This window comes from Anoplopoma fimbria, chromosome 15, assembly GCF_027596085.1.
Source record: "Anoplopoma fimbria isolate UVic2021 breed Golden Eagle Sablefish chromosome 15, Afim_UVic_2022, whole genome shotgun sequence".
Classification (NCBI taxonomy): Eukaryota; Metazoa; Chordata; class Actinopteri; order Perciformes; family Anoplopomatidae; genus Anoplopoma; species Anoplopoma fimbria.
The window spans coordinates 21605546-21627658 of record NC_072463.1 but is presented as its reverse complement, the minus strand read 5'-3'; the positions used below and the strand labels follow the sequence as shown (position 1 = coordinate 21627658).

At 40.8% G+C, this 22113-nt stretch overlaps 4 protein-coding genes across 5 annotated transcripts; 2 read left to right on the top strand and 2 right to left on the bottom strand.

Annotated features, from left to right (window-relative positions):
• Positions 1–2788: 2788 nt before the first annotated feature.
• On the bottom strand, positions 2789–5358 carry prlh2r (prolactin releasing hormone 2 receptor). The gene is made up of 2 exons (XM_054613274.1): positions 4396–5358; positions 2789–3115 (listed from the first exon to the last, which is right to left on the bottom strand). Exons 1-2 carry the CDS (start codon positions 5356–5358, stop codon positions 2789–2791), a joined length of 1290 nt encoding a protein of 429 aa, XP_054469249.1.
• Positions 5359–12167: 6809 nt separating this feature from the next.
• Positions 12168–13942, bottom strand: ccdc32 (coiled-coil domain containing 32). The gene is made up of 4 exons (XM_054613656.1): positions 13834–13942; positions 13291–13553; positions 12894–13047; positions 12168–12700 (listed from the first exon to the last, which is right to left on the bottom strand). Exons 2-4 carry the CDS (start codon positions 13538–13540, stop codon positions 12508–12510), a joined length of 597 nt encoding a protein of 198 aa, XP_054469631.1. The 5' UTR covers positions 13541–13553; positions 13834–13942; the 3' UTR covers positions 12168–12507.
• pcmtl (l-isoaspartyl protein carboxyl methyltransferase, like) lies at positions 13559–18816 on the top strand. Of its 2 annotated transcripts, none has more exons than XM_054613653.1 (10): positions 13559–13577; positions 14064–14139; positions 14453–14588; positions 15780–15884; positions 16409–16440; positions 16525–16629; positions 16725–16845; positions 16937–17022; positions 17700–17869; positions 18100–18816. In XM_054613653.1, coding segments are annotated over exons 1-10 (870 nt in total). In that variant the 5' UTR covers positions 13559–13575; the 3' UTR covers positions 18137–18816. The 2 variants fall into 2 exon arrangements, with proteins under 2 accessions (XP_054469628.1, XP_054469630.1); XM_054613655.1 differs by having other exon boundaries at positions 18064–18815.
• Positions 18817–19088: 272 nt separating this feature from the next.
• On the top strand, positions 19089–22077 carry rpusd2 (RNA pseudouridine synthase domain containing 2). Its single transcript, XM_054614198.1, is given in 4 exon segments — positions 19089–19370; positions 19372–19759; positions 20360–20656; positions 20874–22077. Coding segments are annotated over 4 exon segments (1701 nt in total). The 5' UTR covers positions 19089–19182; the 3' UTR covers positions 21702–22077.
• The last annotated feature ends 36 nt before the right edge of the window (positions 22078–22113 follow it).

The window sequence follows — 22113 nt, the reverse complement described above, 5'->3', positions numbered from 1 at the left end:
CAGGAAACAAAAGAGTGAGAGCATCTTGGAAGCAGACACTAGGAGACAAATCATCTCACTTTAATAATCAGGCCTCTGATGAATATGTATGAGGCCTCTAGCATTACTCAATCAGGTCATGGGGTTATAAATGGCAGGTAAATCATATGTATCTGTAACAACAAGCGTGTGTAGGGAAAATAATTAGAAAGACAGGATGGAATAGCTGAAAGTAGCCTTTTGGATAAGTAGTTGAAATTGTTAGGGGATGACCTCACAGTGGGCAGTTGATGCACTCTCAGCTTACGTTGTCAACCCCCTAAAAGTAATTAGCTAAAATACCTTAAGTTAAAGTATAAACATTTGAAGTAGCCTAATAAGCAAGGTATTAGATGAGCAGGTAGTAAAAAGTAAGGCCCTTTAAGCTAACTTTTTAACCGCTAAAGATAATAAACAGTTTAAAATGCTAAAAGTAATGGATAACCTGTTGGAATGGTTTAGTCCACCGATAAAGGTACAAATACAAACTCGACCAAACCGATATAATCAATTTAATGCAAAAATGTTAATTGAAATGAACATATTTGGAGCTTCTGATAGAGCTGTTGGTGTACCTCATACAAAAAGGGTTAACCACTTACTACATTGTTTAAAGAACAATACATTTGAAAGGGAAAAAAAAGCTTTTCTTACAAAGCCTCTCCAACAAAAGATTTAGTTATCGACATGAGTTGGTCTGAGAGCATGTGTATACCAGAATAGAGGTCCTGAGGTGTTTAAATTACACACCTGAGAGGATTGCCATGGACTGATTCATTCCAATTTTTACCACTCTCCTGTCCTTTAAAGCTTTTCTGTGTACGGCGTTATACACCTGCAATGTACTGAACCATGTGCACAGCAATTCAGCTTTTGAAAGTTTCTGATTATTCTGGCAAAGATTTGTTAAAACAGATTTGTTGCTCCTGCTGCTTTTTTGGTCTGCACAAAGTACTTTGCACAGAAGAAAGACATTCAATGCCATTCATGCTCCATCAAACCCTCCTTAACATTTCTGTTTTCTTTAGGGAATTCTCACTACTGTGCACATGTCTAAAGAGCCTTGTGGGTTTAGAGAGAAACAAATGAAAGCCTGTCAATTGTTTTCTTCAGCTCAAAATGCCCTTCAATTTCATTCCAAAACTGTCTTGTTTGTTTTGTGCTATTTTATTTGTATCACCAGACAGCAAACGGAAACATCACAACACCGCCAATGTTTTTTAAGAATTGGTTGACATTGTTTTGCTGCTCGTGTTGTTTCATCGCTCTTTGTTCTTCTGAACATTACAAATGCGTAGAGTTCACGCCAAAGATCCGGGCCCCATCATCTCTTCTGAATTACTACCCACAGCACACATCTACTGGCACTTCACTTCATCGACATCATTAACATACAGTTTGTATTAGCATTTTCATTAAAGGTGTTCACAACACAATTAGACATAAGTAGACGTGGGATTTGAGTAGAATAAATTGCATATGGACCATGTTCAAATCGTTTAAATTATTGTTTTACCACCAACCTGCCCTCAATATCCCATAATGAAAAAGTGAAAAACACGATTTTAGAAAGATAAATTGCAAAAAAAAAAAAAATTTAAAAACCCTGAAATATATACATATTGACATTTAGTATTCAGACCTTTTGCTATGACATTTTGAAATTTAGCTCAGGTGCCTCCCGTTTCTCTTAATCATCTTTCATCACTGTTTCACACCTTACATGGAGTCCCCCCTGTGGCACATTCAATTGATTGAATATGATTCAATCAATTGTCACAGCTTGTGTATATATGAGATAAAAAATGAGTTGAGGGACTTGAATATACAACACATTTTATTATTGCCACACAGCAGAGTGGGGGGTAATTGTTTGGTACAGCATGGTAGCTCAGCTTATAAATGAGGTGGCAGGTCAGAAAATGCTGAGAAACTCTGCAATGGTGCTTTTTACTTGCCTGACTGCTTGTTTTCAGGTAAAAGTAACTGTTGGTGCTCAAAGCCACAACGGTGAAAAACGGGTTTATTGTGATTATTCAAAGAAAGAAAGAAAGAAGACACAGGTATCTTGTAACCTGTAGAACATTTGCATAATTTAAGTTAACTGTCAATGTTGACTCTTTTACCCTCTAAAGTGTTTTAAATATCGTAATGAACAACACAGATGATGTTTTTTATTCTCTTACCATCTAAAAGTTGACATTTAATCACGCTGCAGATTTTGCATACAGCGTTGTGTTCGTCCAACGTCAAAGAGGCAGTAGAGAGTGTGAAAAGCGTTCAGTTGATCCAGGCCATACCAAATGACATGAAATACATGATTCATTATCACAGAGACTCCTGTTTTATCACACAATGAATGGAAAGGGAACAATGATTTAAATAAACCTGTTTATTGAATGAATCAGTTAAATTTGACACGAATGGCAAATAAAAATGTATATTAGAACAGCATGCTGTTATATACATAAACATACCAAGAAGTGTTAGACATGCTCAAGAATATGAATATGTACAACAATTAGATTTCACTTACTTTCAATACATAAACAGCCACAGATTTGTTAAAAATATAAATCATTAAGCACACATATATCCTTTGAATCAAAGCAGGTAAGTGTTTTTACACAGTTTTTGAATTTCAGTGAGGTTTAAATTAATTTTATTCTTCACTTGATTGGTTAGTAAAAACACTAACCAGATTCAGATTAAATATAAAGTGAAGATACCCTGTGTCATTTGTGGAAAACACTAGCAGATCAAATTCCTATTAAGCGTAAATGTCTTGAGGAATAACGTTATTTACAACAGCACTTGCTAAATCTGCAGCAGCCGTGGAGGTGTGAAGGCGCTGCACTCTGTGTGACATCGTCAGGATGCTTGACCCCTGACCCCTGTCCTTTCCTGTTTTTCTCCTCCGGGACAGGAAGTGGTTGCAAAGGTAGGAGAGGAGCTTTTCGTGCAATGAGGCGTAAATAAAAGGGTTGTAGCAGGTGGAGCTCATGGCGAGCAGGTGAGTGGACACCTGGATGATGTTAACGTAATTCTTCCCTAAAATGGAGAAGTCTGTGTCCAGGTCACGGATCAGATTCACCACCTGTGAAGATAAACAATGTTTAGCACTCTGCATTCATACAAGGAAAAGGTCATTTGGGAAATAATTCAGGTTCATTTAATTAAGCAAGTATCACTTTGCTATTTTGAAACTTTTCAGTTCAAAGATTCATAGTCAATGAATATTTAGTCTGTTTGCTTTTTGTTAGCTAAGCAATAGTATCACTGTTCAAATGCCCTTCAGTACACGTAAATCAGTAGGTGAACGTGTCACTGCTCATACTGCTCTTTAGTCCAGTAAAAAGCTCTGTTGCTGGTTCAAGCTATTGTCCGGTCTAAGGGTATGTGCTGTATTGCAGAGAGTAAAATATCATTTTTACACTCCTTTCATGTCTGTGTGATGAAAGCTACAGTGAGCTTTAGTTAGTTCAAAGAGTGGAAAGTGGGAGACATTTAACATGTTTGTTTAATCTGACTAAAAATCAAAAAGTCCAAGAAAAATGACACTTATACAGGTTGGAGAGTTGGTTACATGGCAGACTCACTTTGACTTCAAGATTTGTTGAAGTCACTGCACCGCCCAAAAAAAAGCCTGACACATAATCGCCTCAAAGCCAATATTTATAGGTTTTTGTAAAAAATAATCAAGGCATTAAACAAGCAACAAGTGTTTTTGGTGAGCTATAGAGGTGCGAGTTTACAGATTTTGTTTCTATGGACTGAGCTAGCGGTTAAGGGACCATTAAGAATACATTATCTCCCCCATTGGTCACGAGTGGGCTTTTGTGTGTGTGTGCACGTGTCAAGTGATAAAACCCGTACTGCTGCATTAAACTGCATCAAATTTTGGTTGCCAGTTTTAGCCGCTGACTCCTCACTCACTACTCTTAACCGGCCAGTGATAAGCAGATGAGTTTGCTCACTTTTAGTGTTTTGGACAATTTGTTTGGCTAACAGCTAACAAAACTACTAGTACACACACTGCTGAGTAACACTGAGCCGTACTAAACTGGCAGACAACTTGATGAGGTAAATTTAGTTTTTGGCAAGAATGTGTGAAATGTCTAAAACAACAACTTTGAGCCGATTGCCTTCATTCATTGCTACCTGTTTGTGAGTTTAAATTAAGTGTGTTTTAGAAAGCCTTACAGGCTAGACGGGGGGTTAGCCAATTGTGGGTTGAATTTATTCAATAAAACAATTCAGCGGTTGTTGCTGACACACTTGGCAGAAATCTGCACTCTACTGTGTGCACCTTTCTAGTTTATTCATGGTTTCATGTATCCATCAAATCATCAGTCTCTCTTTCCCACTCATCTGTACCTGTAAGGGAAGCCATGAGAAGGCGAAACAGAGGACGGACACCAGCAGCAGGTAGAAGGTCTTCCTCCTCCGTCTGCTCCATAGAGTCCTTGCAGATCTCAACTCCTGACACGCTGTCAAGCCTGACCTGGTCCTCTGCTTCAGCTGGTAGGATATAGCACAGTAGGAAATGGAGACAGCAGCCAGTGGGACAACGTAGGAGAAGAAGAGGATGAAGCAGGAGTAGATGAGTCGTTTTTGCTCCTGGCCATCCCAGAACTCCTCACAGACGGCCATCTGCAGCCCCGCAGCCCGCAGGTCCAGGTGGACGGTGTGTACTGCTGTAGGTGTGGATAAAGCCAGAGAGGACAGCCAGATCAGGACCACCAGACCACAGCAGAACTGGCCCCCTGCTCTTTTGCGGATGGGATAAGCCACAACCACGTAACGATCCACTGCGATGGCCATGAGAGACAGGCATGCCGCGTAGACGGCTGCAGACTGCATGACAGTGACGAAATGACACATGTGGGGACCAAACACCCATCCACGCTTGTCAAAAGCGTAGGACGCAGTCAAAGGGACGCAGAAGACGCACATGACCAGGTCGACCAGTGCCAGGTTGCTGATGAGGAAGTTTGTGGTGTTGTGTCTTTTCTTGTTGTGCCAGATGAGAAAGAGCAGGAGGAGGTTGCCGGAGCAGGCGACCAGCACCACGGCAACGTAGAGAGGGATGAAGATGGGCTTCAGGTCGGACAGGAGGTCCAGGCCGGAGAAGGCAGGGACAGAGAACGGGGAGGTGGAGAAGAGGGGGTGAGAGGAGTTGCAGCAGGAGGAGGAGAAGGTGAGTGAAGAGTCAGGCATGGATGGAGAAGACGAAGAGGCTGGAGTAGAAGAGTTCACCCTGGATCGGTTCAATGACTTCTCCCAGTCCATAGCTGCAGGAGCCACAATGAACAACAAGCTGTTTATAATCTTCATCATATTTCGCACATATGATTTTACAATTTTACATCATAATTGCCTAAAAATATTAGCAAAATTTACAATTTATGGAGATTGAAGAGATGTTTGACAAGAGAGAAACAAATTAGTGTCCATCTTCAAAACTCTGTCAGTCACTTCATTAAAAAGCTGCAGAGCTCGTAAATCCTCCTCAACTCCAATATATCTGTTTACTTTCATCTGCCTCTTCTGCACATCATTTCTTCCTTTCCTCTTCACTCTACACTTTCACCTTTTTATATCACTTTGCCTCTCTAAATATTTTCTATCTCATTCTTTGGAAAACATTTTTGGCTTTCATAACCATTAATCCATCCAATCCATAATAACAGTGGGAAATAACATCCTCAGAGTCAAACTGAAATGCCTGTGCATGTTGTCTACACTGACGTTAGTCCAGTTATGACTGAGCAATAAGAGATACTAATCCGCCGGTTTGCAACCAGATTTCACGAGTTAAAATGAATGTTGATTTATTAAACTTTTTTTCACAGACGCTTTTAAAATCGTTTCTAATGGCTGTGACTTTAAGATTTGGTTCAATAACAAAAAACACATGACAGCAATGAAAAGAATGAAAGCACTGGAGTGGTTTCATTTATTCAAATTTTCAAGATAAGAGAAAATGATATCTGTCTTGCAATGAATCAAACTTGATATCTACACAAATATCAAACAATTAGTATCTACAAAACTAATTATGTCAGATTAGCCAAATTGCAAATAGTTTTAAAACAAATGTAAAAATGTCATCTGTAAATCAAAATCCTTCTGTAGAGCATGCATAAGTGCGTATTAATGACCTACTTAGGCTGACCTCACCATTGTACATTATGTTGCTGTTCTTTTAGTAAATTTAACTGAATGGAAGATTGGTTTTTATCATGTACAACATTACATACCGTACTTTTCTCATGCTGAATCAGCTCAATAGCTCATTGAACTGACCTAATCAGTGACACATTGATTTGCACATAATTCACATACATCTTTTTTCTTTTTTTATACATCTTGAGAAGCCCTAAATAAACAAAATAAATCTCAATCTTATCATTTAACAACTAGTTTTTCTCTTAGAAATAACCTGATGTGAATTTGACAGTTATCAGAGTGCATGCATTTTCAAAATGTAGGAATTAAAAGAAGAATTACCTCTGAGAGATGTCATTCAGACATTATTTTTTGACTTGGACAGTCCAATAGTATTTGTGTCTGCTGGGTGTCCAAATAATGTGCAGCCTCACCTCTTCACTGCAACCGACTGGCTTCTGAATAAAGAGGTAAGTTCTTTCTCTCTCTCTCTCTCTCTCTCTCTCTCTCTCTCTCTCTCTCTCTCTCTCTCTCAAAGCATATGTGTTCTGTGAATGAGTCACCTCCAGTAAAATGGCTGTCTGTCATTACCCTCAATCAACAACCTTTATAATCCCCTATGATATTCCTCTTGGGAATTATATGGTGATTTTTTTAATGACCTTTCCTTCTTTTATGGCAATTTTATGCCATGGAATCACTATCATTTTACTATAATGTGTCTTTGGTTTTATATAGTTATTTTATGGTGTTCCTGACACATTTTATGATATAATTTCTAATAGATTGTCACTCATTTTATCCTAAATCTGTAACAGAAATCTCATGAGTGGAAGAGCTGACATTAATTATTACTAATTTATTATCTTATCTCTGACTCCTTTTTATGATGTCAAATATCCAGCATTAATGTTTTGCAAAATGAGGCCACTTTCTAAGCAAACACACCCAGAAACCAACATTAGGGAGCAGAAATTAAATTGATCAATTAATGGACAAACCACGATCTTCCTCCTGCAGTACACATCTTAAATATTTATAAAACTTAATCTAATTTAGAAATTGTGAGTCTCCTGCTGGAGCAACCAAAAAAGAACCAGTGTAACTGAATGATTCATCAAGTGAGTATCTGCAAAGCGTAAACCAGGATCAAATTCATGAGCATAGCACTGAGACTTGATGGTGTAACAGAGGGTGAACCAGAGGACATGGAAAATATTGAAATATTTATAAAGCTATTTTATCATTATACAATTATTAATCATTTTACAAGTTTGTAACAAATAATGGTCACCTTCAAAGCAACGACATGTGGGTAAAGTAGGTTCTTTTTTTAACCACAAGGTTAAAGGATGGGGTGGCTCCTCCTGTTTGCATGTAACATGTCCTTCAACACAACGCTGCACCCGAAGCTTCTCTCTGTGAGCTTCACAGCAGCCCTGGCTGCTAAATGCTTAGGATTGGTTAAATTCAGAGGTGCAGTATTTGTTTGTATTTACTTATTAGGATGACTTATTGGTGCAGTAATCATCCAGTATTTGAGTTGTATTTTGATAGACCCAAATGGTTCTTAGCTGCACGGCGGCATTACCTGTTTTGGAGGGATTTATCACTGTCTTCATTATTTACATGCAACCTTTTTTGTAGCAACATTACATAAAGTTATAACACAAAAAATATTTCAACATTGTTTTTTAACTGTCCAGCATACTTGTTTCTGGGAGTGATTTTTACTTGAGCCATACATCAAAACAGCTCCTGACACAGAGTGCTGCATCACACATATTTCACTTCAATGGTTGGGCGTGATGGACCCGCCTGGTCTACCTGCATAGCCTTCCTTGATGAGGAGGTAGCCTTTTTGTCGCTATGCCAACCAGCCTGGCTCTTCACCTTTCCCTTTGCACAGTGCTACATGCACTGTGGAGCAGACAGCAACCTCAGACCCATCCATCTTTTTTAAGTGCACAAGTGGGTCCTTGTGTGCTGAGTGAGGGCAGTCCTTCCTGGTCTTTCTTAAAGTTCCACAAGCCCAGGTGTTCATGTCAAAAAGGTATTTGAATTGTTTTAGGCTTGTGTAGAGGTTGCCAACAAAAGAGGTTGCCTAAAAATCTGTAACTGTTTAGCTATTGTCTGGCCAACACAAAAAGCTTTAAGATCCATTTGGTTGGTTTTCCTTTCATGTAGTTCATGTATCTTGTCTTGACTGGGCCTTGCTTGCAACTAATAAAGGATTGATTATTATGATTATTATTATTATTATTATCTTGTCTTGACTGGGCCTTGCTTGCAACCAGCCGCTCATTGACACTGATGTTTTGGTAAAAATGGATCTTGCAGCTATCTTTGATAATTAAGCAGGGGTCCTCAGGTGGAAAAGATGGCAATGTACCTCTTATTGTGAAGGTTGTAACATTCTAACTCTCTGTCCTTCTCTCCAGTCACATTTCCACTTCACCAGGCTCCGTCATTGCCATTTTCTTCCTGTCCACCAGATGCACTCTGACTTTTCCACCTCTCCCAGTCACCTGACTCTCACATCCAGCCACTCAACTCCCTCCTGCCTTGCAGTAACCTCTTTTAGCCAGCACTTGCTCACCTGTTCCCACTTCCCCTCATTGGCCCTGCAGATATTTAACCAGCTCTCTATACCAGTCAGTTGCCAGATTGTCACTGCTTTTGAGCCTCTGTTATCCTTGTTACCTGAACCCCATCTGTACCTACCTTCACTTTCCCCCGCCCCATTCCTGCTGTCATGGACTCAATACTACTTCTGTTTGGACATGCCAGTGAGGGTATGTATGTGCAATAAACCCCTGAACTGTTGCTGTCAGCCTGCATTGCCTGCATTCTGGTCCTTCCCTTGTTGCTTTGCACTACCTTTGTGACAAAGGTTATCAACCAAAAACCTGGCCCGGGTCGACAAAGTGGCAGAGAAATCCCACAGAGAAGACTGTCTTCAGTACCTGCCGATGTCTCCCTGACCAGTTTCAGAAGTGCTGCATAGAAGATGAGTCCTTAAAATTTGAAGAACTCGTGGGTGGTGAGGTAAGCTCAGGGAAATGTCATTCTTTAGAGGTGATTGTTGTATGAGTTATGAGACTAGTATTTGACTGTGGCATCAGTGAAAAACAGCTTGAACAATAGCTGCTACTGGCATTTAGTTTATACCCAGGGGGCTTACTGGAAGGAATTATTCACCATCCATCTCTATCCTGATGGGGTGACTGCGATTGTAAACCTTAATCCAAATCTTGTTGTGGTCCTGGTCTCTGTGCACAGCCAGGTCCAGTGATGGGGGAAATTGATTGGGACATAAATTAACAATTTGAGCTAACACCATTGATACTGGATGGTGCTAAGTGGCTTTACTATAATCAAATATCCAACCTCTTTTCAAAATGCATTTAATTGCAAACTCTATGAAATACATTAATTGATTTAGAGATAAAACATTATTTTGTCATTGTTGCCTTGATATATTACAATGTATATGTCTTTTTTTATTTTTATCCGGAGATGACATTGAGGGTTACATGGTTGCTGAGGCTCTTTTTGTCAGGGGACACCACATGTGGATTTCTTCATTAACACCTTCCACAGGAATTACATTTTACAACGATAGGTGCCAATTGTATTTTATTTCATGCCATTCGCTGCTCACACTGTCACCTGTCATCCCAGTCTAAGGCCACGTCCACACTAACCCGTTTTCAAATGAATCCGCATATCTTTTTCTGCGTTTGCACCGAGCGTCCACACTACACAGCGTTTTAGGATCACCGAAAACGAATAAGTTTGAAAACGCTCCCGAGGACGGAGAAGTTTGAAAACGCCGCGTTTTCCTGATAGTGTGGATGACGGAAAACGAAGAAGTCCGAAAACGATGACGTAGGCACCGGCGTTTGCTATTTGATTGGTTCTTAGCAGTTATGACGTGTCATTCCCTGATTCGTCACCCCCTTACCACGTGACCCCTTTCCGTAAGAGAACAGCCTTGATACCGATCGACTAGCAGGTTAATTCAACATGGATCATTCAATTCAATTCAGTTTATTTTGTATAGCCCAGAATCACAAATTACAAATTTGCCTCAGAGGGCTTTACAATCTGTGCACATGCGACATCCTCTGTCCTTCCCTCACATCGGCACAGGAAAAACTCCCCTAAAAAAACCCTTTAACAGGGAGAAAAAAGGAAGAAACCTCTGGGAGAACGACAGAGGAGGGATCCTTCTCCCAGGATGGACAGAATGCAATAGATGTCATGTGTACATCATGTGGTATTTGTTACAAATGTTTGTACATAGATGTTCAAACATGTAGGGACTTAGGACCCAGGGGAGCACAGGTGACCCATGGCAACCCAGAGGGGGTTCTTTGGCTTCAACTGGAATCAGCTGTTATGGAGAGATTAAAGGGGCGTGTCCAGTGACGTCATCAGCCCTACAGAACTAATGACTAGTGTTGACCAAATGTATGGACCCATAATCTAGTAAACTTCTTTAATAACTGTTCATTTAAAGTACATGTGCTGTCTGTGTGGGAGAGATAGAGTTAGACCTGCAGTGTTGTAGCTAAACTTGAAAAATAAAACTTCTAAAAACTTCCACGAAATGTGTCTGTTTGAGTTCATGGAGGAAGATTTTAGAGGAAGTTCTTAAGTATCAAGAGTAGTGTAATGTATTATCTGTAACCAAGCAACCAATGTGTAATTTGGAAAACGATGCTGAAACGCACATGTGGACGGAGATCTGAAAACCCCGTTTTCATTTGAAAACGAGTGAAAACGGGTTAATGTGGACATGGCCTAACATATTACCACAAAGCACGGCTCTGTGAGACCTGTAAAGCTGTAAGTCACTGCTTTAACTCACTGAAATCGTAATAAGCATTCTAGGCCACGTCCACACTAAGCCGTTTTCAAAAAGTCCACTCTATTTTGTCAAGATAAGTGGCAGAATTTATTCTGCACTTGAGAGAAAAATGAGAACAAACACTGTTTAACTTGCATGTGCTTAGTTGATTTCACAGTTTCAGTCCTCTGGGTCTTGGAAGATACAGAAGGATAATCAGGAGGGTTCCCAAAGGTTTTCATTTCAAGGACCTCAGCTGAAATTGATTCACATTAGAAAATGAAGCCATGGTTGTTGTTATTCAAATGAATGCTGTTTAAGAGGATTTTCCCTGGTTGAATTGATTTATTCAGAATAACACCCAGTTTCCAATTTATTAGATACATCTAGCTTACGATAATAGTATATTAATACAGCAGCCCTGCAATAAAGCAGGTTATAATGTTTTTGTAGAAACTGTTTCAGAGCGGTGTTAATTCAACTTTGTGGTCATTTTGGAGGATGTGTTGCGCTATATTGCAAACTTATGGTCAAACTAGTTCTCGTATTAATAGTTTTCTAAATTTCGGGGGATTCTATTGCCTTAAATGATCCCTCTCTAACACTCAGCTTGGAAACAACTGGACTGACTCATAAGCTCATATGACGCGTTCATTTGAATATGTGTTGCATCCCATATTTTTCCTAATGCAACTGAGAATTGTATCTGCCTGTTAAAAGCTCACAGAATCTACAACACTTTGTGGATGAGTAAAATGAGACTCTTTGGTTTGCTCCAATAACACCTTGGCACAATTCCCTGCTGGATCAGTTGCTGCATGACATTCCTCTTCTCTCTTTCGTCACATATACTGACTCTCTGCACTGTCACAAAGAAAGGTAATAGAAGAATAATCTTTTAAAAAATGGTATTTGCTGCCATCTAAAGATTCTGCAGCGAGAAAGGCGGAACACAGGAGAGAAACCTGCTCCACTTTAAACTGTCTACCCTCTGGCTTGCTCTTATATACACACACACAAACAAATGTGTCAGAGAATATTCTACGTTTGAATTTAGCTTAATATAACAGTGCCCTTGCTTCAGCTTATGTGCAGACAAATGAACAGAATCAATCCTACTTGAAGTTTTTATTGAAACATGGTTAAAACTTTATTGGTAAAAACATTATGGCAAAAATAAAGATGTTACACAATATGTTACATATTTTCAGGAATATAATCAAAGAGTATCACTCGAGTTTCAATCACAACATGGTACTTAATGTGCTGCTTCATTACCCTTTGCATATTCAGTATATATATATATTCAAAGTAGAGAGCCATTCCTGTAACATATATAATGGGAATCAGTACACAGACTAGATTATTATCCTTCAAGGGATGAATAACAAGGACTGAATAAGTATGGGTATCAAGTCAGCGCTACTGTAAACACGCCTAATTAGTTCTTCTTTCAGTGTTACTCATTTCTCTGGGCTGTGAGCGGCATCTTCCTCTGGGTTGTCTCTTTCTCCCGTCGTGTCCTCTTCTTCGCTCTGTGTTTGGCTCGGCTCAGCCTGTTCGTTATTCTGAGGCGGTCTCAGGAGAAACTCCAGCTCTTCTGCGCTGATGGCCACCTTCTCAGGAATCAACCACCTCTTGAAGTGTTCAAGAGCGCTAAGGAAAGGGAGGTACACACAAGGTATTAAGATAAAAAGAGGTCTACTTGAAGCCCGAGGAGACCTGAGTTATCATTGCAACAATAGAAGTGCTCTTTTGGCATGACAACCCCTTTACCTAATGTTTGTGTCCTGGCAGAAGTATGTGTGTGAGTCCTATTATGAAAGAATAACCCACTCTACCATCCTACCTGTCATCCATGTCACCGCCTTGGAAGAGCTCTGATGTCTGAGCGTCGTGCAGAAATCTATCCCAACATTCTTTCTTAGCTTGAGACAAGGAGCGCAACATGTCCCTCGATGTCACATCACTTGACTGGCCCTTTATCTTCTTCAGGCGGTTCTCTGCATCAAAAAAAATACAATATTTTTCATATAAAACCAAATTTTGAATTTAGGAGCATCAGTGGCGGCACATTTCAGACTTTTTGTCTAAACGTCAGAAAATATTTCAACAAAATGCCCATCAGGACTTTGAAACCCTATAATTACCAAAATAAATCACCCATACAACTTGACTGAGACAATAGATGTGACATGATGCATGCAGTTATGAGGGGCAGGAGGAGACAGGAAGGATGCCTGTACCTAAACTGGCTATGTAGACCTCAGAATCCTCCATGGGTTCCCATTCTGCGCTAGGAGAACTGGTATTTGTCCCATTTGAGAGTCCATTGACCTGCAGTCCGACTGGTGCGGCTGGTTGGAAGGAGTCTCTGAACTCCGTGTTGATCTCCGGGGCTGCTTCAGCTTGCGACTCCGGCAGACTGGAGCAGATTTCAGTCCACAGCTCCCCGCTGGACCGGACGACCTCCTGGTTCTCGAAATCCTCAATCATTGTGGTCTTTTGACTGTGAGTGGGAACAGAAGTCAATGTGAGTTAGCGTTTGCACAATTTGTGTTTATGGGTCTTTCAGCAGCATTAAAACAGGCATGTTTGTGAGACATTGACAACACAAATAAAACAAATCAGAAAGGTAAACTGCGCAGATATCAAAATACTAAAAACAACCTAAAGCTGGGCTTTCATTTACCAAAATGTATCATCACACTAAGATGAACCTATTGTGTTGAATATTGTTGTTTTTTTTAAACGGTTGATCGTCATAATTATTTACAAACATGTCTTACCTGGGTTATGCTCTTAATAGACCACCGTTATTTCTTCTGATGTATGAATTTAAAGATGTAAGACTAGCTTCGCTAGCTAACTGTGTCCATGATCCATAGTCTTAAACGAGGGGCGTCCACTTCCTTATTTAGGGTCATATGATTGGACATTGTAGCTGCCCATCAAAGTGTTCTAGAATATGATTGGCTCTCTGGGGCTTCATGTCTGAAAACCGCTTCCTATTGGCCAGGCGCTGTGTTCGACGAGACCCGAGTCAGGAAGTTAGATCCAGCTGGAAGGAACCGACACGGGGACAAACTATCAAGGTAAACAAGTACTTCTCATCTCTTTTGGATTATTTTATTCACCAGCATTAATTATTTGAAGAACTGGCATTTGCATTGACTAAATGTTCGATGCTGTTATAGGTTTATAATGTGTCGTTAATGTGTTTTATATTGCGGTAAAAATGGAGCTTGTTCAGCTCGCTGGCTGTCTGTCAGGTCACCTTAATGTCAATCATTTGTTTCTGCTTGGAATAAATATAAAACCTGATTATCACTGACTATTAAATGTGCGTTACGGTCATTTGTGTGTCGTGTAGGTGTTGCATGCGTTGATCATGATGTCACCCTGCAGGGAGACCCAGTGGAGGAGATGCACGCAGCGTTGCGCCTGGTCGTAGTGGCAGTCCCGATGGGTGTGCTGCTGTCCCGGACCATGGCGTGGATGTCCAGCGGCAAAACGCACTCAGAGCTCATCAGCAGGCTGAGGGGTAATGAATGGGCAGATTACACGGTCCTTGACTTAACACCTCAAGATCCACAACTTAAACATATTTGGAAAGTGACGCATGGTGCTTTTATACTGTAAAAAAAAAAAAAAAAAAAGTGACTATCCTCTCTTTATTAATGTGGATATTGACAAAGCAGATAGATTATATTACATTACAGTCATTTAGCAGACGCTTTTATCCAAAGCGACTTACAGTCAGTAGTATATTACATATCATTCACCCATTCACACACTGATGACAGGCTACCATGCAAGGTGCCACCATCAGACTCTAACTAACATTCATTCACCATCCAGTCCACACCGATGGCAAGCCTTCGGGAGCAACTTGGGGTTAAGTGTCTTGCCCAAGGACACATCGACTGCTGCCAAGCCGGGTATCGAACCACCGATCCTCTGATTGGCGAACTACCTTGCTCTCCACTACGCCACAGCCGCCACATGTTGCATCAGTTATAAACTTCATTCAGAAAATATGGAGGATAGTTTTAAATGAACCCTTTCATGCATAGAGGTCATTACAGTGGGCAGCTATTCAAATGTTGTTTTCTTGTATATGCATGGGTTTTGATGGCATAGTTGCACATCAGCCACTACAGTGAGCGCTATTGTAGTGGCTGATGTGCAACTATGCCATCAAAACCCATGCATATACAAGAAAACAACATTTGAATAGCTGTCCACTGTAGTGACCTCTATGCATGAAAGGGTTCATTTGAAAAATAAAGAAGCATAAATGTAAGTGCAAAACTTTGAAATTGAAATGCAAAGCTTCAATTTGAATGTGTGATTGAAAAGGAAAACGTTTATAAGAAAATTGAAAGAAATAATGCTTGGGAAAAATGAAATAATGTTATCCATTGTTCTTCCATTAGTTTATTCAACTGTAATGCAGCCTTTACGACAAGGAACATACATGTATGGTTTATAATGATGTTACAATGACCAAAATCCCACATGATAATCAAAATATAGTATATATATTGATATACCTCCTAACTTTAAATATTGACCCAGAACTATGCTCTCAGTTTCATTTGTTTTATTTAAAAAAAGACAGTATTAATTAGTTTTTCATTCACATTAAGAGGTAAAGAGAAACGCACAAGGTTCAACCTGCACACATTTTCCAGTTCAGCTCAGGGAATTTGCTTTCTCTTTTCTCCTCCAGATCACGGGGTGATCCGCAGCGACCGAGTGTTTGATGCCATGCTGGCTACAGACAGAGGGCTCTACACTATAGACTATCCCTACGCAGACTCTCCTCAGTCCATAGGTATTCATTTTAGTCACTATCTATAGACACAGAAACACACTCGCTTATTGATGTGGATAACAGTTATTTGAGTTAATACATCCATCCATCCATCTTCCGTAACCGCTTATCCAGTTAAGGGTCGCGGGGGTGCTGGAGCCGATCCCAGCTGTCAATGGTTGAAGGCAGGGTTCACCCTGGACAGGTCTCCAGTCTGTCACAGGGCTGACATATAGAGACAGACAACCATTCACACCTACGGGCAATTTAGAGTCTTCAATGCACCTAAGCTGCATGTCTTTGGACTGTGGGAGGAAGCTGGAGAACCCGGAGAGAACCCACGCTGACACGGGGAGAACATGCAAACTCCACACAGAAGGTTGTCTGGCCCGGGAATTGAACCCGGGCCCCTCTTGCTGTGAGGCGACAGTGCTAACCACTACACCACCGTGCAGCCCTGAGTTAATACATTCATTGTATATTATGTTGGGTTTCATGAGCAAAGATGTCTTTTGTGACTGTGTTATGGCATTTTCTTATCACAGGTTACAGAGCGACCATCAGTGCACCACACATGGTGAGTAACAACCTCTGAACAGCTATAATTCACTCATGTACATACACATCAGGGGCTTACTGTTTTCCTATTGTGGTTTGACAGCATGCTCATGCTTTGGAGCTGTTAAGTGACAAACTAACTGAAGGGGCATCGGCCCTGGATGTGGGTTCAGGAAGTGGATATCTCACAGCCTGCTTTGCAAGAATGGTAAGTGTTTTATAAACGTTGCACGTTTCCTACCAGTTGGTATAAAATGCACTAAATGAGTAAGTGCAAAAGCTGCATTTTTCTTTTGTTTGTAGACAGGACCTAGTGGTAAAGTGGTTGGCATTGAACACATTGATGAACTGGTTCAAATGTCAATAAAAAATGTGCAAGCTGACGACCCAGAGCTGCTCATCTCTGGACGAATCAAACTTACAGGTGAGTCATGAGATGGAGTCATGCATTTTTTAAATGTTGATGTTGCACAGCCTCATAAGACTCTAAAAGTCACACTAACATCTGTCCACAGCGGGAGATGGAAGGCTCGGTCACCCAGAAGGAGCACCATATGATGCCATTCATGTTGGTGCAGCTGCAGCTACTATTCCTAAGGCTGTAAGGACATGTGGGCTTTTGCTTCTTTGAAAATAGAAGAAAAGAAATCATGCACTTATTTAGCTACAACCAAAATCCACAACAATGTAGCACAGATAGTTAAGGTTAAAACACATTGCAGTACATCTTCAACCTTTATTTAACAAGGTTAATTGTATTGAGATTTTGAAATCTCATTTCCAAGAGGGTCCTGGCCAAGATTGCAGAGGTAAAGTTTCACACAACATAAAAACACAAATAGCTGACCTAAAAAACAAAACAGCAAAAAGACAGAATAAAGGCATGAAGATTTTAAAATAAACTACACAACAGACTTAAAACAAACCCGCAAATTGCATCAACTAAAGAATTGGCATTTGGTGTCAGTACAAATACATTCAGTGCTCAAATAATCCTTAATCCTGTTTATAAAGTAATCTAGTTTAAAATGTCTCTGTAGCTCCCACAAAGAAAAGTCCAAGAACTTTAAAAGTTCTTTCACCAAGGGTTCTAGGAATTATGTACCTAATTTGTCTGCATGATCACACATCTACTGTAGTAAAGTGGATCCTAAACATTCAGGGGGCCTTATAATATTATAATAAGTGCTGTAAACTGTGAGGAAACACAGCCCAAATTTGCTTTTTTAACATGAACTCATGTGAAATTTCCTTTTTTTTGCTGTCTGTGTGTCAAAGCTCTTGGAGCAGCTGAAGCCTGGTGGGCGGTTGGTTCTGCCAGTGGGCCCCGACGGTGGCAGTCAGGTGTTGGAACAGTACGATCGGCAGAGCGATGGGACTTTTCTCAAGAAAGCTTTGATGGGAGTGGTTTACGTCCCCCTGACTGACAAGAGGCGTCAGTGGCCTGGGTATTGCACGAAAACACTCATAACCTTTCATTTTAAAAACCAAAATCAATGAATGAAAACCTCTTTATCTACTGACCGACATCCGTCAGGTGCCTCTGTAATCTTCAGTGTGTTGTATGATGTTTGATCACATCCAACTCCATCCTTTGGCTTGTACCTGACCATATCAATGCTATCCTCCCTTCTCTCCCCAGAGGTGAGCTCTGACTGCAGTGTGGTTGCCCCCACAGGAGGTGGCGTTGGTGTTGCATCTCCGGGGCCAAGTAGCACTTCTCATGGTTTGACTGAGCTCTGGTCTTAACAGCCACCTGCCCCGCTGGGATGTCACCCAGCAACGTACAAGGAGGATCCTTCTCTGTTTGCCCAACCAGATTTTCTTCCAAGAGTGATAAAACAGTGAGCGACTGAATGAGCGACCAACCGCTGGACTGATGACCTCACACTCAGAATCCTCTGAGATTGAGTTTAGAGAGTGAAGTTATTGAGGATGACAAAGAAAGGTTGCCTGAGATTTAAGTGATTCACAGGAGTCAGTCAAGTTCAGCCATTAGAGAAGTGCAATATCAGCTTAAGAAGCTACAGAATGTGTTTTTCTGGATGCTTATGGGAAATTCAGATGAGCGGTTAATATGTGACTTTGTGTATAATCTGCTGTGAACGCTTTGGTTTTGAATGCAATAACACATAAAGACAAACCCAAGTACAGGCCAAGGAAGTTGAATGAAAATGTCAGCAAATGAATAATGTATATATTTAAATATTTGGCTTCATCTACTGTATGTTTATGATAACTCCTGCTTGACATTGTTACTGTAGAGCAGAGGGGGCACTGTGCCAAAACTGAGGCACTTAATTTTTTTTTTCAATTATAAAAATATTGAATAATGTGTAAGATGTATTAATAAAAACCCATTTCAAGACATATTGCATATACTTTTTTAAAAATAAAAAATCATTGATTAAAATTTTAAATCTTTTTTTTTTCTTTTTTTTTTTACACAACCTCTTCCTAACTTCTCATAAAATAGACAAACTCTTCAAAACCTGGAACAAAATCAGATTAAGACTTCAACCTCATCATATTAGTCTATTACTCTTATAAGAATATCTACTAAAATAACTAACTAAATTCGCATTATGAACAGGTGGTGGCGATAATGCCTCGTTGATGAGTTGATTTGCCTTTAAGGACAAATGAAAAGAAGAAGAAACGCGTTGAACTCGACTGAACTACACATTGGACTGATTGGACTACAGCTTACGTCATCTCTGTGCGCTTTTAGCGAGAAGGACCTCTGGACAGAGAGAGAGAGATGCATGTGAGTGTGTCTGTCAGAGGTTTGAGAAAGCTTAACGTACAGCGTCACTGTATCTCATTTCTCAGCGTTCATTCTCTTCTGAACCGTCCTTTTTGTTCTCCGCAGTGTGAACGCAGCAGCTCCACGATGGAGCAGGCGGAGGTAAACACCCCGGTGTCTGGGGAGGAAAGCACCCCGAAAGAGGGCAGAAACAGGCAAAAGAAAGAGCGACGAGCCGAGCGAAGCTGAGACAAGTGGCCGCAGCAAGAGGCGAAGAGGAGCCGGAGGGAAGAAGCTCCGTCCCGGGGAGAGATACATCCCTCCTCCGCAGAAGCGCAACCCGGGCGTCAGCTTCAGCAAGGAGCATTTCGACGAGACCTCCTACTACTTTGAAGGCGGCCTGCGGAAAGTGCATCCCTACTACTTTGACTTCAAAACCTACTGCAAAGGTCGGTGGATTGGAAAGAGCCTCCTGGAGGTGTTCGAGAGTGAGTTCAGATCCGAGTCCATCGAGTACTACCAGAGGGCGACCAAGGAGGGTCGCATCCGGCTGAACGACACACCCGTGGAGGACCTGTCTGTGGTGCTCAGGGTCAGTGTCACAACTGTCAAAAGTATGATGTTATGTTTTAGATGCCAGTGTTATCATAAGGCTATGCAATAATGACTGTGTGTAACTCAGGATTAAACTCAAATCAGGTATGGTTTGATCTAAGAAAACTAGGATAAATTAAGATAATCCTTTATTAGTCCCGCAGCGGGGAAATTTGCAGACTTACAGCAGCATAGAGTAAAGTGCACACAAGAGACATAGTAGAAGAAGACAAGCTAAAAAATAAAAATAAAATAAAACAAGTATTATAAATAAGCAATAAAAAAAAAAAAAAAAAAATAGAAAAAAAAAACAATAACTGAAATATTATATTTACAGACAGAGCAAAAAAACAACAACTATTTCAACTATTTTTAACTTTTTTAACTATTATTGCACAGGTTTTTATTGTCATGTTATTATTGATGTGACCTAGTCTTTAAATGTGTCCCTAGCTTTTCTTGTTAGGACAGAATACTTTTGTCACATGGCAGAAGTTGAGCCAGAAGTTTAATTTCCATTCTAAACCAAATCTGTATCCTGCATATCTGTATAATAAACATGTTACTATTTAACAACCACCATTGTGTCCATCCACAGAATAATGACCTTATGAAGAACACAGTGCATCGCCACGAGCCCCCTGTAGTCGGCAGACCCCTGGAGGTCCTGGTGGATGACGGGGAAGTGCTTGTGGTCAACAAGCCCGCCTCAATCCCGGTCCACCCCTGCGGCCGTTTCCGCCACAACACAGTGATTTTCATCCTGGGAAAAGAGCGAGGCATCTCTGAGCTCCACACAGTCCACAGACTGGACCGGCTCACCTCGGGTGTGCTGCTGTTTGCCAGGACACTGGAGACATCGAAGAAACTGGACCAGTTGGTGAGAGACAGACAGGTACGTTGAGGACGGGTGGATTTACGCTTTTACATGGTTAAATCTGCAGTGCAACCCCTCACATTTGCACAAAGTTTGCTAGTGGGTTTAGACAACAATGGTGCTAATTCTCTGGTGTTATTCTTGAGCTTCTGTCATACTTTTTCTGTAAATCATCAAATGTGCATTTGCCGTAGCGGTCTCAAAAATGCCTTTGTACATTTGATCTTTCTAACAGCTTGAAAAGGAGTATGTGTGCAGAGTAGACGGTGAGTTTCCAGAAGGGGAGCTGATCTGCGAGGAGTCCATCCTGGTGGTTTCCTTTAAAATTGGCCTCTGCCGTGTCGACCCAAAGGGAAAGAAGTGCAGAACCGTCTTCCAGAGGCTTAGCTTCAATGGAAAAACCAGCGTGGTTCGCTGTTTACCAGTGACTGGACGCACACACCAGATCAGGGTCCACCTCCAGTACCTGGGCTTCCCCATCCTCAATGATCCCATCTATGGGTCCTTGGCCTGGGGTCCACATAGGGGGAGGGGGGGGCTGGTGGAAAAGAGTAACGAGGAGCTGCTGCAGGCCCTGATAGAGGAGAATCGCTCGGAGGAAAGTCTCCCTCTGCTGGATATTCCGGATGATGGGATTCAGCAAAAGGCAGAGAAAAACAAAACATCTGAGAAAGTTCAACTATTAGACGGCCCTTCTGAACCCAACAAAAGCGGAGAGAGTCATCAGATTGACACACAGGTGCCGACAGGTGGCAGCTCAAGCAGTGACACAGCTGATGAGGTGAGTCAGGGCTGCACGGACCCAGACAGTAACAATACCTCCTCACCGAAAACTCAACCCAACAAATCAAACGGAAATCAAACAGAGGCAACAACTCCAAAAAGCCCTCCAGAGACCAAAGACCATCTGTGCAGTGAATGTAAGCTGGTACGAGCAGATCCCACAGAGAAAGAACTCATCATGTATCTCCACGCTTTACGCTACAAAGGACCTGATTTTGAATACTCCACGCCTTTACCCGATTGGGCCAAAGAGGACTGGGTCGAGGCTGATTGGAGCTGACCTGATGCTCATGACTTTGGCGTTTTTAGATTACTGCCGTCATGCTTTCTTTTTTTTCTTTTTTTTCAGACATTTAATAGAATGATTAGAAATCCTTTTGAAAGATTATGCTTTGAGGCAGTTTTAAATTTTCCTGTTTTAGCATATGCTGAATGTAGAAATATGTTTCTCTTTGGCTCCTAGCTGTTGCCTTAAATGCATTAAGTACAAATGGAAAATTAATTTGTATTTATTCTCATTTTACTTTGTTTTAATGTCAAGAATATAGTTTTTAATTTGATTTCACCCTTTTAAGCCTGTAATCTGCCCAGTACTCAAACCATGATTTGAAATAAATAAAAAGCCAGTCCGCAGGAAAATAAATGATTTATTTCTATTTGAGCTTTGTGAAAACTGAACAACATTGACACCA